The 14,160-nt window shown below is 36.5% G+C and overlaps 1 protein-coding gene across 1 annotated transcript; it reads right to left on the bottom strand.

Annotated features, from left to right (window-relative positions):
• Positions 1 to 389: 389 nt before the first annotated feature.
• LOC110634679 (uncharacterized mitochondrial protein AtMg00810-like) lies at positions 390 to 920 on the bottom strand. Its single transcript, XM_021783769.2, has one exon. The coding sequence runs from the start codon at positions 918 to 920 to the stop codon at positions 390 to 392; it is 531 nt and encodes a 176-aa protein (XP_021639461.2).
• Positions 921 to 14,160: the final 13,240 nt, after the last annotated feature.

A 14,160-nucleotide genomic window follows, 5' to 3' on the forward strand; every position in this document is an offset into this window, starting at 1 on the left:
TGAACTAGCTTTACTTCTTCTTTCTAAGCTTCTTTGATGAAATGATACTTAATCATTATATGTTTAGTTCTTCCATGAAAAATAGGATTTTTAGCCATAGCCATAGTAGATTGATTATCACAATAAATGGTTGTAGCTTCTTCTTGCATCTAATGTAAATTCCTGAGAATTTTGCTCAACCATATAGCTTGATTAATAGCAGCTGCAGCTGAAATATACTTTACTTCAACTAATGATTGAGCCACAACATCTTACTTTTTTGAACTCCAACTTATAACACTTGAACCAATAGTGAATGCATACCCAGACGTGCTCTTTATGTCATCAACTGAACCTCCCTGATCACTATCTGCATATCCAATTAACTTCACTTCAAAATTTCTTTTAAACTAAACTCCAAGATTAGTTGTTCCTCTCACATATCTTAACACCCTTTTTGCTGCTTTAAAAGGAATTTCACTTGGAGCTTGCATGAACCTGGACAATAGACTTGTAGCAAACATAATGTCAGGTCTTGTAGCAGATAGATATAACAAACCACCAATTAAACTTCTATAAATTCCAGCATCTACCTTATTAGATCCATCTTCTTTTCTCAGTTTTTTGTTTTGAGCTAGAGGGGCATCAGCTGCTTTGCAATTCTCCATGCCAAATTTCCTTAAAATCTCCTTAGCATACTTCTCTTGATTTTTGAAAGTTCCTTCCTCAAATTGATGAGCTTCCATTCCAAGGAAATAAGACATCCTTCTAAGATCAGTCATCTCAAACACATTCTGCATTTTCTTCTTAAATTCTTTGACAAATGAGATATTACTACCAGTAATGAGAAGATCATCTACATACAATGACACTATCAGTAAATCACCATTAATACTTCTCACATGCAAGGTAGCCTCATTGATGTTTCTTTTAAACCGCATCATCAATAAATGCCCATCTATTCTAGTGTACCAAGCTCTTGGAGCCTGTTTTAAACCATACAGTGCCTTTTTGAGCACATAAACCTTGTCTTCTTTTTCTTTCACAATAAAACCAGGTGGTTATTCTATGAATATCTCCTCCTATAGATAGCCATTCAAGAAGGCTAATTTGACATAAAGCTAAAAAATTTCCTAATTTTTCTGAGCCGCTACGGCAATGAGAAGCCTTATAGAGTCATACCTTACTACTGGTGCAAAGGTAGCTATGAAATCCAGCCCATACTATTATGAGTAGCCCTTGATATCTAGCCTTGCTTTGAATTTTTTGACTGAACCATCTAAATTCAACTTGGTTTTATAAATCCATCTCACTCCAATTACTTACTTATTGATAGGCTTATTAACTAGCTGCCAAGTTTCATTTTTATGAATCATTTTCAGCTCCTCCTCCATTGCAGCCCTCCAATTTGAAAATTTTGTAGCCTCTTCATAACTCACAGGTTATACCAAAGCTATATGTAACACCCCTCACCTGTCTATAGTGTAACCGAGTAAGGTGTGCCACATTTGGTGTCGAAGCACCCTATCTTATCCTGTCGTGTCCATTGTTAATTTTTAAACTTTGTAGAAAACATGTGGTAATATATTTTTTTTATCACAATTTATTTCTATGAAAACCCAGGCAGAGTCTCCTCTGATTTATTGGCATTTGACGGGTTCTAATAGTTACCTGTTAAAAATAATTTCATATCTATATCATTTTTCCATGTACCATATTATATCATTTAAAGAAAATGAAATTCAGTTCATTCATATGAAAATTTATATACAAAAATTACAAGCTTTATTTACAGTTCAAAATATAAATTCATTTAATTACAATGTTCAAAATTAATATACATCTCATTATACATGAACCAAAATGTAAAACCTAAGTACATTGGGCCCTACCAAAATAAACACTACTGAGGTGAGCTCTGGACTATAGCAGATCTAGATAACTGTAATCAGAGTACTACTGTGGCGGCTGCTACTACGGCGACAACTGTACTGGTCTCCAGTACCTACGCGATGGAAAATCCAACACGCTAAGCAAATTGCTTAGTGGTGCATAATCTTAAAGGAGAATAACTAATGATTTAAAATGACAATAATATGTGAAATTTCATAATTCTATGTCAATTGTATATTTGAATTGCACTTTGGGAATAATTTAATTATCAGTATCTTATCTGTGCATTTATTTCTTTCTCTGTCTTTTAAAGTCATATTAGTTGTCTCTTCATGTAATTATTTAATTTTTAAAGCTTATTACTTATGAGTCGTTTCATAACTTTAGTTGCTTCATAGGAGCATATTAATTTACTGAGATCTCTTCATATAATCAATTGATTTTTACAGCCTATTACTCATACTTGTGCCCAAGTAACCTATAACAGTCTATAAAGACTGGATATACGGGAATATTCTATCATGTATACAACTGTCATGTCAGGCACTAGGCCAGCTAGCAGGCATATAATATCCTGTATACAACTGTCTGTTAGGCACAAGGCTAGTGGGCAGGCATATAATATCATGTATACAATTATCTGTCAGACACAAGGCCAGCGGGCAGACATATAATATCCTATATACAATTATGCACAATGACATATGTGAAGTCAGGCACAAGGCCAGTGAGTAGGCTGTTAAAGCCAGAAATATAATTATGCACAATGACATCTGTCATGTCATGTACAAGGCCAGCGGGTAGGCTGTTAAAGCCAGAAATACAATTAGGCACAATGGCCAATGGGCATGTAACACCCCTATTTGTATAGCCTGGCATATTTCACTGTTCCGGTGATCGGAGTTGGTCTGGACAATTAAGGAGATTAGAACCATACTTAAGACAACTAGATAACCTATAAACACAAATAATTAGTAATGTCCAATTAGTTAAGTATAAACAAGAAAAATAGAACATAAGAAGTTAAACGAGTCGAGATTCACAACGATGAGTGACCTTATCAGGAACGACTGCGAAGTCATTTTAAACTCAAATTTCGAACCTTAAAATGTGACGCTGCGGTCCTTAGGACCCTTATAAACACAGTGGACAAGAGAAAATCATGAAAAAGAACTGTTAAGCCAGTCAAATAATTAGGTTAGGGAGCCGGAAGAAATATTGGATTATTTGCAAACCGGGAAGAACCGGCGAGGGGCAATTTGATCAATTGACCCCAAGAGCTAACTCCTGACCTAACTGTCAAATAAAATCGGAGAAAAGAAAATTTCGGAATTGAGAATTAAATTAAAGAACTAATAAAAAAAATAAATAGAAAAAAAAAAGAAAATAGAAAAGTTAAAAGGTGATGACCTCATGCATGATGCCATAAAAACAATACTTAATATATTTATTTAATTGAGATTTTTGGGTCTTCCATAAGGATAAAAATAAAAAAAAAGAAAAGAAAAATAAAAATCAAAGTCTTCTTCCACCAAGCTTGCCGCCCTCACACACTCTCTCTCTCCCTCACCATTGCAAACTCCATTAAAGCTTGTCTTCAAGCTTTGAAACCCTCACTAAACCTCAACTTCTCCCATACTTGCTTCATAAAAACTTGTTCTAGTCACTTGGGAAGGAGCTTGACAACAAAAAGAAAAAGAAAGGAAGAAGTTTTGAAGAAAAAGAAATTCTACATAAAAGGTTAGTAATCAAATTTGATAATTTGAGTTTGATTCTTACATTTCTAACTTATTGAGCTTGTAAATAAACTAAAAATGGAAAGAAAATTTGTTGAGGGATTATATAGAATTTTGGATAGCTAGGGTTTGGTTGGACAAAGTATAAATTTGTTTGAGCTAAACATGTTAGGAAGCTTAATTGAGTTAAGAGAGCATGTTTATAAGTGTTTAATTAGCTAATTGCAACAAATGACATGAATTAGGGTTTTGAACATTAGGGTTTAGACACAAAAAATGTGAAGTGCTAAATGATGTCTTTGACATTGTTTAAGGTGAGAAATGATCATTTGTGACCTAATTAAGTGTGTTAGAAGTATTTGAATCAAAGCCAAATTCAGATTGGGTATGCACCATGACCAAAAGTCAACTTTGAGGGACTAAAAATGGAAATTTACAAATCCAGTTGGTATGGGAGAAATTGGGAATGAAAATAGGCACTAAATTACACAATTTTCATTTAGGAAGCATGCCCAAAAAGTGACCAAAACCTAGTGAACAAATTGACCAAAATTGGAAAATTGCAGGCTGCCCTGTATAAACTGACCAAATGAACAGTGTTTGTTCATTTGGTCATAACTCGAGCTAAGCAGGTCAAAATGACCTGAAATTTTACCAGTGGTTAGATGAGATATAGACCTAAAACTTTTATGAAGAATACAAACCCAAATTATGCCATTAACCCAATCAAATTACTAAACAAAGTTGAACCACGAAATCTGCAGAACTGCAGATTTGCCATATGAACAGTAAAGTTTCAATGGCTATAACTCTCTCTAGAAAACTCTGATTTAGGTGATTTTTAAACCGATGGAAACATAAGACATAGTAGAACATTTCATATGAAGAAATTAGACCAAATTATGGACTTAACTTGATCAAATTGCTGAACGAAGTTGGAGCAATAAATCTACAGAACTAAATTATGCAGCATGAACAGTAACTGTATTTTGGCTATAACTTGAGCTACAAAACTCCAATTGGAGTGATTCAAAAAGGAGAATAAACTTAAGACAATAGGGAAAATTTTCTATGAAAAAATTTTTGCCAAATTCCAACAGTAAAAGGACCGATGAAATAGTGCAACTTAGGACTCCAAAACTGAAAATTGGCAATTTTTCCTTAAAGACCTAAGTTTTGAGAAAATGACCAAAACCAACAAATTTAGTGACCAAAATGTGGTATGTGGGTGAAGTTGGAGTTCCCATACCTATTAAGTGTTAGAAAGTCAACAATTTAACTTGAATAGTGTAGTGAATAGTAACCCGAAACACAAAAATTTCAAGAACGTCGAGTTTAGCACGTTAGAGCTAGGTAAAAGTGAAGCTAAATTTATTTTAGGTTTATGTTAAGTTCTAGTACTGAAACATTATAAAATTGTGTGTTTCAGTTGGAAAGAATACCGGGAAAGAACCCGAGGAACCGAGTCGAGGCCAAGAGGCGACTCGCTTGAGGTTTGTGCACAACGTGTAATTTTTGTAAATTATTTGCTGCATAGAATCTCTTTAGCCTCTGGCTATTGAGATTCTATTTATTTTGAATGGCATGAACTAACTGTGAGTTTTATGAAATGTGTTTGATACTTCGAAATGAAATTGTTTGGAATAAAATCTCATAATTCATGTTTTGTGTTTAACTCGCATGCTCAGTTCAATTTTTGAATAAATGTGATTTAAATTCTGCATAAAGATTATTTTAGTATGTTGTGCACCACTGAGTTCTAGTACTCAATGATAATGTTATTATCGCCGCATAGAGACTAGAGGAGCAAGCAGATCGAAATGAGAGTTGAGGATCTATCAGCTTGAAGTTATCGGGTATAGTTTATACCCTGGCTGTAAATATTTATTTTGATGTATGTATTGCACATAAATGTATGAACATGTAAAAATGGTTCTTGAGCAGCTTGTACAAAGTTTGTATAAAATTTGTAATAAATTTTAGTTTGGATTTTCTGAATGTAAATTGTAGTATGATGTATATACAAATTGTTTATCTTTAAGGAAATATGAATGAATGATATTGATTGACAGTATTTTGAGAATTGTTAAATTTTGAAATTGAGAAAATGGTTGAGATTGATTGTGAATTTGAAGTAGTTGAAAAATTATTGGAAGTGTTTTTTTTCAGGTATTTGAAGAACTGTTTTCTCAAAATACAGATGGAACTCTGACAAAATTTTTATAAAAGTTGCGAAAAAATAAAATGGACCAAAAATATTAACTAGTTTTAATTTTAATTAAATATTTTAAATACGTATTAGAAAATGCTCACCACTGAACAAAAGTAAGAAAATTGTTTTAAAATCCCTTGTAGGGTACTTAATGAGTTATTGGTAGGTGAAGTTCGGTAGTTCATTAGGTATTCTATGGGATCATGTTATGCTTTACAGAGGAGTAAGGTATGACATGTTTTAGTGGTATCAGAGCAAATTTTTGAAGTATGTTTTAACTTGAAAATTTGTATCTTTCCTTATTAAGTACAACTGCTCAATGTCCATATTTGTTAAATACAGTGCATTACATAATAAATATGAACTAACGGAGGAAAATCTCCTTGTGTTATTTATTCAGGAGATACCCTAACTTCAGCCTGAAATGGAAGAAAGGGGTTGCTCAGTCGAGCAGTCTGTTGAAGCTGAGGCACAAGGGGAAGCCCCAGCTTTACAGAATGTCAGTGGATTTGTAGCACCAGCCCCACAAATGCCGCAGTTTCCTGCACAATTTGTACAGCAGATGGCTGCAATGTTTCAACAAATGGCTGGGGGTATGCCTGCTCAAGCTCCACCCCAGACATCTGTGGAACAACCACTGCCTCCAGCCAGATAGCATGATAAGTTATTGAAGTATGGGGCTACAGAATTTAAGGGTACAGTTGACCCTTTAGAGGCAAAATAATGGCTTGAAAGGATGGATAGAGTATTTAAGAAGCTGCACTGCCAAGATGAACTGAAGTTTGAATATTCTGTGTCTCTACTGCAAGGGGATGCATATGATTGGTGGAAGACCATCCCCCACAGCTTAGCTGAACCACCAGTATTGACCTGGGATGACTTTATCAGAGAATTCAGACAGAAATACATCCCAGATGCATATGTTGATCAGAAATTACAAGAATTTTTGAGTTTGAAACAAGGGAACCGATCAGTGGCAGAGTATAAGAGGGAGTTCTCCCGCTTAAGTCATTATGCTGGGAGTCTCCTTTCTACCAGCAAGGCAAGATGCAAGAGATTTGAGACTGGTTTGAAGCCCAGTTTGAGGATGCAAGTAGTGGGATTCAGGCATAGCAATTTTTCAGAACTCATGTCTCAAGCACTTGAGCTAGAAAGGATTGAATCAGAAGCAACCCCAATAAAAAAAAAATCAGAGAAAGTTGAGAAATCAGAGAAAGATAAGGGGGAAAAGTCAATAGAGCCGAGTTTTGGTGGTACCTCTGGAAAGAAAAAGAAGTTTGGTGGACCCAGCAGGGGTCAAGGTGGATGATTTGGTAGGGGCAGATTTTCTGGACAGAGACCCCCTAGGTCTGGTCAGCAGTCGAGCAGGGGTTCACATTCTGCCCACCCCTGTGAGGCTTGTGGCAAGATTCATTGGGGGGGGAATGCTATTGGGCCATTGGAGCCTGTTTTAATTGTAGAGGTAAGGGCCATTTAGCAAGAGACTGTACTAGTGCTCCGTCTCCGAGATACGGTCCAGCTCCTACTACTGCTGAGGGATCTATTCAGAGTCCTGCTCCTAGAGGTTCACAGTCAGTTGGCAGAGGAAGAGGCAGAGGTAGAGGCACCGTCAGCGCCAAGGCACGATTGGTCACCAAAGACAGTGGAAGTGCTTCAGTCAGGGTTTATTCAATGAGACAATGAGAAGAGGCTGAGACTTCCGATGTAGTAGCTGGTATATTCTCTATCTCTGAACAAGAAGTATTTGTATTATTTGATCCGGATTCAACCCATTCATATGTTAGTGCTAGCATAGTCTGTTCACTTGCTGTTCCATGTGTGCAAATGGATTTTGAAGTGCTAGTAACTAGTCCGTTAGGACAAGAGGTCCAGGTCAACAGAATCTATAGAGACTGTCCTTTGGTGATCCAAGGACATGTTTTCCTATCAGACTTGATTGAAATGCCCTTCAGAGAGTATGATATCATCTTGGGCATGGACTGGTTAGCCAGGCATTACGCCATGATTGACTGTAGACTGAAGACGGTCACTTTTGGTCTCCCTCTGTACGGTGATGTGGTAATACACGGGGAGAGGCATTTACTACCATCAAATATCATTTCAGCTGCACTAGCCAGAAGAATGATCAGAAAGGGGTGCGAAGCATACTTGGCACATGTGATAGACACCCAAGTGGGGAGTCCAACACTAAGAGACATCCCTACTGTATGTGATTTTCCAGATGTGTTTCCTTCTGAATTGCCAGGATTACCTCCAAAAAGAGAGGTGCAGTTTGAGATTGATGTTATGCCTGGTGTGGACCCAATCTCCATAACGCCATACAGAATGGCACCAGCAGAACTAAAAGAATTGAAAGTACAGTTGCAAGAGTTGCTTGACAAGGGCTTTATCCGCCCTAGTGTGTCACCTTGGGGAGCGCTAGTGTTGTTTGTAAAGAAGAAAGATGGCACTCTCCGCTTGTGTATTGATTATCGACAGTTGAATAAGGTGACAATAAAGAACAAATATCCATTGCCCCGCATTGATGACTTGTTTGATCAGTTGAGGGGTGCAGCTGTGTTCTCCAAAATTGACCTGAGATCAGGTTATTATCAGCTGAAAGTACAAGAGCAGAGTATTCTTAAAACTGCCTTTAGAACCCGCTATGACCATTATGAGTTTTTGGTTATGCCATTCGGGTTAACTAATGCTCCGGCTGCTTTTATGGATCTGATGAACACTATCTTCAGACTATACCTCGACCAGTTTGTTGTGGTATTTATAAATGATAAATTGGTCTATTCGAGGAATGCAGAAAAGCATGATAGACATCTGCGGATTGTACTGTAGACTTTGAGGGAGAAACAGCTATATACCGAGTTGTCGAAGTGTGAATTTTGGCTGAAAGAAATATCTTTCTTGGGGCATGTAGTATCAGAAGAGGGTATCAAGGTAGATCCTAGTAAAATTGAAGCTGTCCTTAATTGGAGGCCACCCAGAAATGTCACAGAGATTCGCAGTTTTCTGGGTTTAGCTGGATACTACGGTCGATTTGTGAAGGGATTTTCCATGTTAGCATCTCCATTGACCAAGCTTCTTAGAAAAGATGTGAAATTTCAGTGGACGGACAAATGCCAGCAGAGTTTTGATGAATTGAAGAGATGTTTGACTGAAGCTTCAGTCCTGACTTTACCTACCCCGGGTAAAGAATACACAGTTTACAGTGATGCTTCTCACAATGGGTTAGGCTGTGTATTGATGAAAGATCGAAATGTCATTGCCTATGCATCACGCCAGCTAAAACCGCATGAGAGGAATTATCCAACACATGATTTGGAGCTTGCAGCTATTGTGTTTGCTCTTAAGATCTAGAGACACTATTTGTATGGGGAGAAATGCTACATCTACACAGATCATAAGAGTTTGAAGTATTTGGGCACCCAGAAAGAGCTGAATTTGAGACAGAGGAGATGGTTAGAGTTGATAAAAGACTATGATTGTCTAATAGACTATCAACCAGGGAAAGCTAATGTTGTGGCTGACGCCTTAAGTCGTAAGACCATGGCAAGTCTACGGGTTACTCCTTTGTCTTTGGTACATGAGTTAAGATCATTGCATGCCAGCTTAGAGATTAATAATGATGGGCAGACAGCAGTTGCATGGCATGTACAGCCAGTGTTGATTGATCAGATTAGAATGGCTGCTCAGAATGATCAGAAGTATCAGAGACTGTTGGAAGAACTCTAGCAGGGCAAGAAACCAGAATTCTCAATAAGAGATGATGGTCTGTTGCTACACCAGGGCAGAATGTGTGTTCTTAATGATGTTGATTTGAGGCAGATCATTTTGAAATAAGCATACGAGTCTCCTTTTGCCATGCACCCTGGTAGTACAAAAATGTATAGAGGGCTAAAGGAGCATTACTAGTGGATGGGTATGAAAAGAGATGTGGCAGAGTTTGTTTCCAAATGCCTAACTTGTCAGCAAGTGAAGGCAAAGTATCAAGTACCCACCGAGTTGTTACATCCACTACCAGTACCAAAATGGAAATGGGAAAGAATAACAATGGATTTTGTGATGGGACTTCCAAAGACACAAAAGAGTTATGTTGCAGTATGAGTCATTATTGACAGATTGACTAAGTCTGCTCATTTTTTTACTAGATCGAATGGACTACAGTTTAGAAAGATTGGCCAAGTTATACATCGATGAGATTGTGAGACTGCATGGAGTGCCAGTATCCATCGTATCAGACAGAGATCCTAGGTTCACTTCTAGATTCTGGGGTAGTCTTCAGAAAGCCCTAGGAACTAGATTGAACTTCAGTACTGCATTCCACCCACAGATAGATGGCCAGTCTGAGAGGGTAATTCAGATCTTAGAGGATATGCTATGGGCTTGTGTGATTGAGTTTGAGGCCAGTTGGGATACACGCTTGCCTTTGATTGAGTTTGCTTACAATAACAGCTACCAATCAAGCATTGGGATGCCTCCATATGAAGCTTTGTATTGCAGAAAATGTAAAACCCCGTTGTGTTGGGATGACGTGGGTGAAAGAAAGATGATTGGACCCGAAATTGTTCAGCAAACTGAGGAAAAGATCAGAATAATCAGAGATCGACTTAAGACTGCATCAGACCGTCAGAAGTCCTACATTGATTTGAAGAGAAGGGATATTGAGTATGCAGTGGGTGAGAAAGTTTTCCTCAAAGTTTCTCCTTGGAAGAGAATTATGAGATTCGGCAAAAAGGAGAAACTGAGTCCTCGTTTTATCAGGCCATATGCGGTTTTGGAAAGAATGGGTCCTTTGGCATATCGTTTGGTGCTACCTCCAGAGTTGGAGAAGATACATAATGTCTTCCATGTGTCTATGTTGAGGAGGTATTGATCAGACCCATCTCATGTACTACCAGTGGAAGAAATTGAAGTAAATCCAGACCTCACATATGAGAAAGAACCCATAGTGATTCTGGCTTAATAGGTGAAGCAGCTACGGAACAAGCAGATACCTTTAGTAAAAGTGCTATGGAACCATCATTCTGGCCAAGAAGCTACTTGGAAAGCAGAGGAAGACATGAGGAGACAACACCCACAGCTGTTCAGAGATTGATACCAGGTAAAATTTCGAGACGAAATTTATTTTAAGGGGGGAGAATTGTAACACCCCTATTTGTATAGCACAGTATATATTTCATCGCTGGATGTGAGTTGGTCCGACAATTAAGGAGATTAGAACCATACTTAAGACAACTAGATAACCTATAAACACAAATAATTAGTAATGTCCAATTAGTTAAGTATAAACAAGAAAAATAGAATATAAGAAGTTAAACGAGCCGAGAGTCACAGCGATGGGTGACCTTATCGGGAACGACTGCGAAGTCATTTTAAACTCAAATTTCGAACCTTAAAATGTGACGCTGCGGTCCTTAGGACCCTTATAAACACAGTAGACAAGAGAAAATCACGAAAAAGAACTGTTAAGCCAGTCAAATAATTAGGTTAGGGAGCCGGAAGAAATATTGGATTATTTGCAAACCGGGAAGAACCAGTGAGGGGCAATTTGATCAATTGACCCCGAGAGCTGACTCATGACCTAACTGTCAAATAAAATCGGAGAAAAGAAAATTTCGGAATCGAGAATTAAATTAAAGAACTAATAAAAAAAAATAAATAGAAAAAAAAAGAAAATAGAAAAGTTAAAAGGTGATGACTTCATGCATGATGCCATAAAAACAATACTTAATATATTTATTTAATTGGTTTTTTTGGGTCTTCCATAAGGATAAAAATAAAACAAAAGAAAAGAAAAATAAAAATCAAAGTCTTCTTCCACCAAGCTTACCGCCCTCACACACACTCTCTCTCCCTCACCATTGCAAACTCCATTAAAGCTTGTCTTTAAGCTTTGAAACCCTCACTAAACCTCAACTTCTCCCATACTTGCTTCATTAAAACTTGTTCTAGTCACTTGGGAAGGAGCTTGACAACAAAAAGAAAAAGAAAGAAAGAAGTTTTGAAGAAAAAGAAATTCTACATAAAAGGTTAGTAATCAAATTTGATAATTTGAGTTTGATTCTTACATTTCTAACTTATTGAGCTTGTAAATAAACTTAAAATGGAAAGAAAATTTGTTGAGGGATTATATAGAATTTTGGAAAGCTAGGGTTTGGTTGGACAAAGTATAAAAGGGAGCTTAATTGAGTTAAGGGAGCATGTTTATAAGTGTTTAATTAGCTAAATGCAACAAATGACATGAATTAGGGTTTTGAACATTAGGGTTTAGAGACAAAAAATTTGAAGTGATAAATGATGTCTTTGACATAGTTTAAGGTGAGAAATGATCATTTGTGACCTAATTAAGTGTGTTAGAAGTGTTTGAATCCAAGCCAAATTCGGATTGGGTATGCACCATGACCAAAAGTCAACTTTGAGGGACCAAAAATGGAATTTTACAAGTCCAATTGGTATGGGAGCAATTGGAAATGAAAATAAGCACTAAATGACACAATTTTCATTTAGGAAGCATACCCAAAAAGTGACCAAAACCTAGTGAACAAATTGACCAAAATTGGAAAATTGCAGGCTGCCCTGTATAAATTGACCAAATGAACAGTGTTTGTTCATTTGGTCATAACTCGAGTTAGGCAGGTCAAAATGACCTGAAATTTTACCAATGGTTAGATGAGATATAGACCTAAAACTTTCATGAAGAACACAAACCCAAATTATGCCATTAACCCAATCAAATTACTGAACAAATTTGAACCACTGAAACTGCAGAACTGCAGATTTGCCGTATGAATAGTAAAGTTTCAATGGCTGTAACTCTCTCTAGAAAACTCCGATTTAGGTGATTCTTGAACCGATGGAAACCTAAGACATAGTAAAACATTTCATATGAAGAAAATTAGACCAAATTATGGACTTAACTTGATCAAGTTGCTGAACGAAGTTGGAGCAATAAATCTGCAGAACTAAATTCTGTAGCATGAACAGTAACTGTATTTTGGCTATAACTTGAGCTACAAAACTCCAATTGGAGTGATTCAAAAAGGAGAATAAACTTAAGACAATAGGGAACATTTTATATGAAGAAAGTTTTGCCAAATTCCAACAGTAAAAGGACCGATGAAACAGTGCAACTTAGGACTCCAAAACTGAAAATTGGCAATTTTGCCTTAAAGACCTAAGTTTCGAGAAAATGACCAAAACCAACAAATTTAGTCACCAAAATGTGGTATGTGGGTGAAGTTGCAGTTCCCATACCTATTAAGCATTAGAAAGTCAACAATTTAACTTGAATAGTATAGTGAATAGTAACCCAAAACACAAAAATTTCAAGAACGTCGAGTTTAGCACGTTAGAGCTAGGTAAAAGTGAAGCTAAATTTATTTTGGGTTTATGTTAAGTTCTAGTATTGAAACATTGTAAAATTGTGTGTTTCAGCTGGAAAGAATATCGGGAAAGAACCCGAGGAACCAAGTCGAGGCCAAGAGGCGACTCGCTTGAGGTTTGTGCACAACGTGTAATTTTTGTAAATTATTTGCTGCATATTGTTTTGAATGATTTGAAAAAGTGAATTGAGACATTATTTATGATACTTTAATCAAAATTGTTGAAAGTTATTGTGTATATTTGAAATGACAATGTTTAGCAAATTATTAAGATAAGTTTTGAAACCACAGTGTCATGACCATATATTTGAACACCTCACTAGCACGACTAGTGGGGGTAATTAGTTTCGAATTTTGATTTCTTCTCTGGAGAAGTGTTGAGGTGTGCCAGTAGAAGAGAATGTGAATGGATATCTATATATTTGAGCTAGCTAGCCTTGTGATGTGATTTCTCTTTAGCCTCTGGCTATTGAGATTCTATTTATTTCGAATGGCATGAACTAACTGTGAGTTTTATGAAATGTGTATGATACTTCAAAATGAAATTATTTGGAATAAAATCTCATAATTCATATTTTATGTTTAACTCGCATGCTCAGTTCAATTTTTGAATAAATGTGATTTAAATTCTGCATAAAGATTATTTTAGTATGTTGTGCACCACTGAGTTCTAGTACTCAGTGATAGCTATTATTGCTATCGCAGATATAGAGACTAGAGGAGCAGCAGACTGAGCTGCTGAGGGTTGAGGATCTATCAGCTTGAAGTTATCGGGTATAGTTTATACCCTAGCTGTAAATATTTATTTTGATGTATGTATTGCACATAAATGTATGGACATGTAAAAATGGTTCTTGAGCAGCTTGTACAAGTTTGTATAAAATTTGTAATAAATTTTAGTTTGGATTTTCTGAATGTAAATTGTAGTATGATGTATATACAAATTGTTTATCTTTAAGGAAAT

This window comes from Hevea brasiliensis, unplaced genomic scaffold (genome assembly GCF_030052815.1).
Source record: "Hevea brasiliensis isolate MT/VB/25A 57/8 unplaced genomic scaffold, ASM3005281v1 Scaf1, whole genome shotgun sequence".
Taxonomy (NCBI): Eukaryota; Viridiplantae; Streptophyta; class Magnoliopsida; order Malpighiales; family Euphorbiaceae; genus Hevea; species Hevea brasiliensis.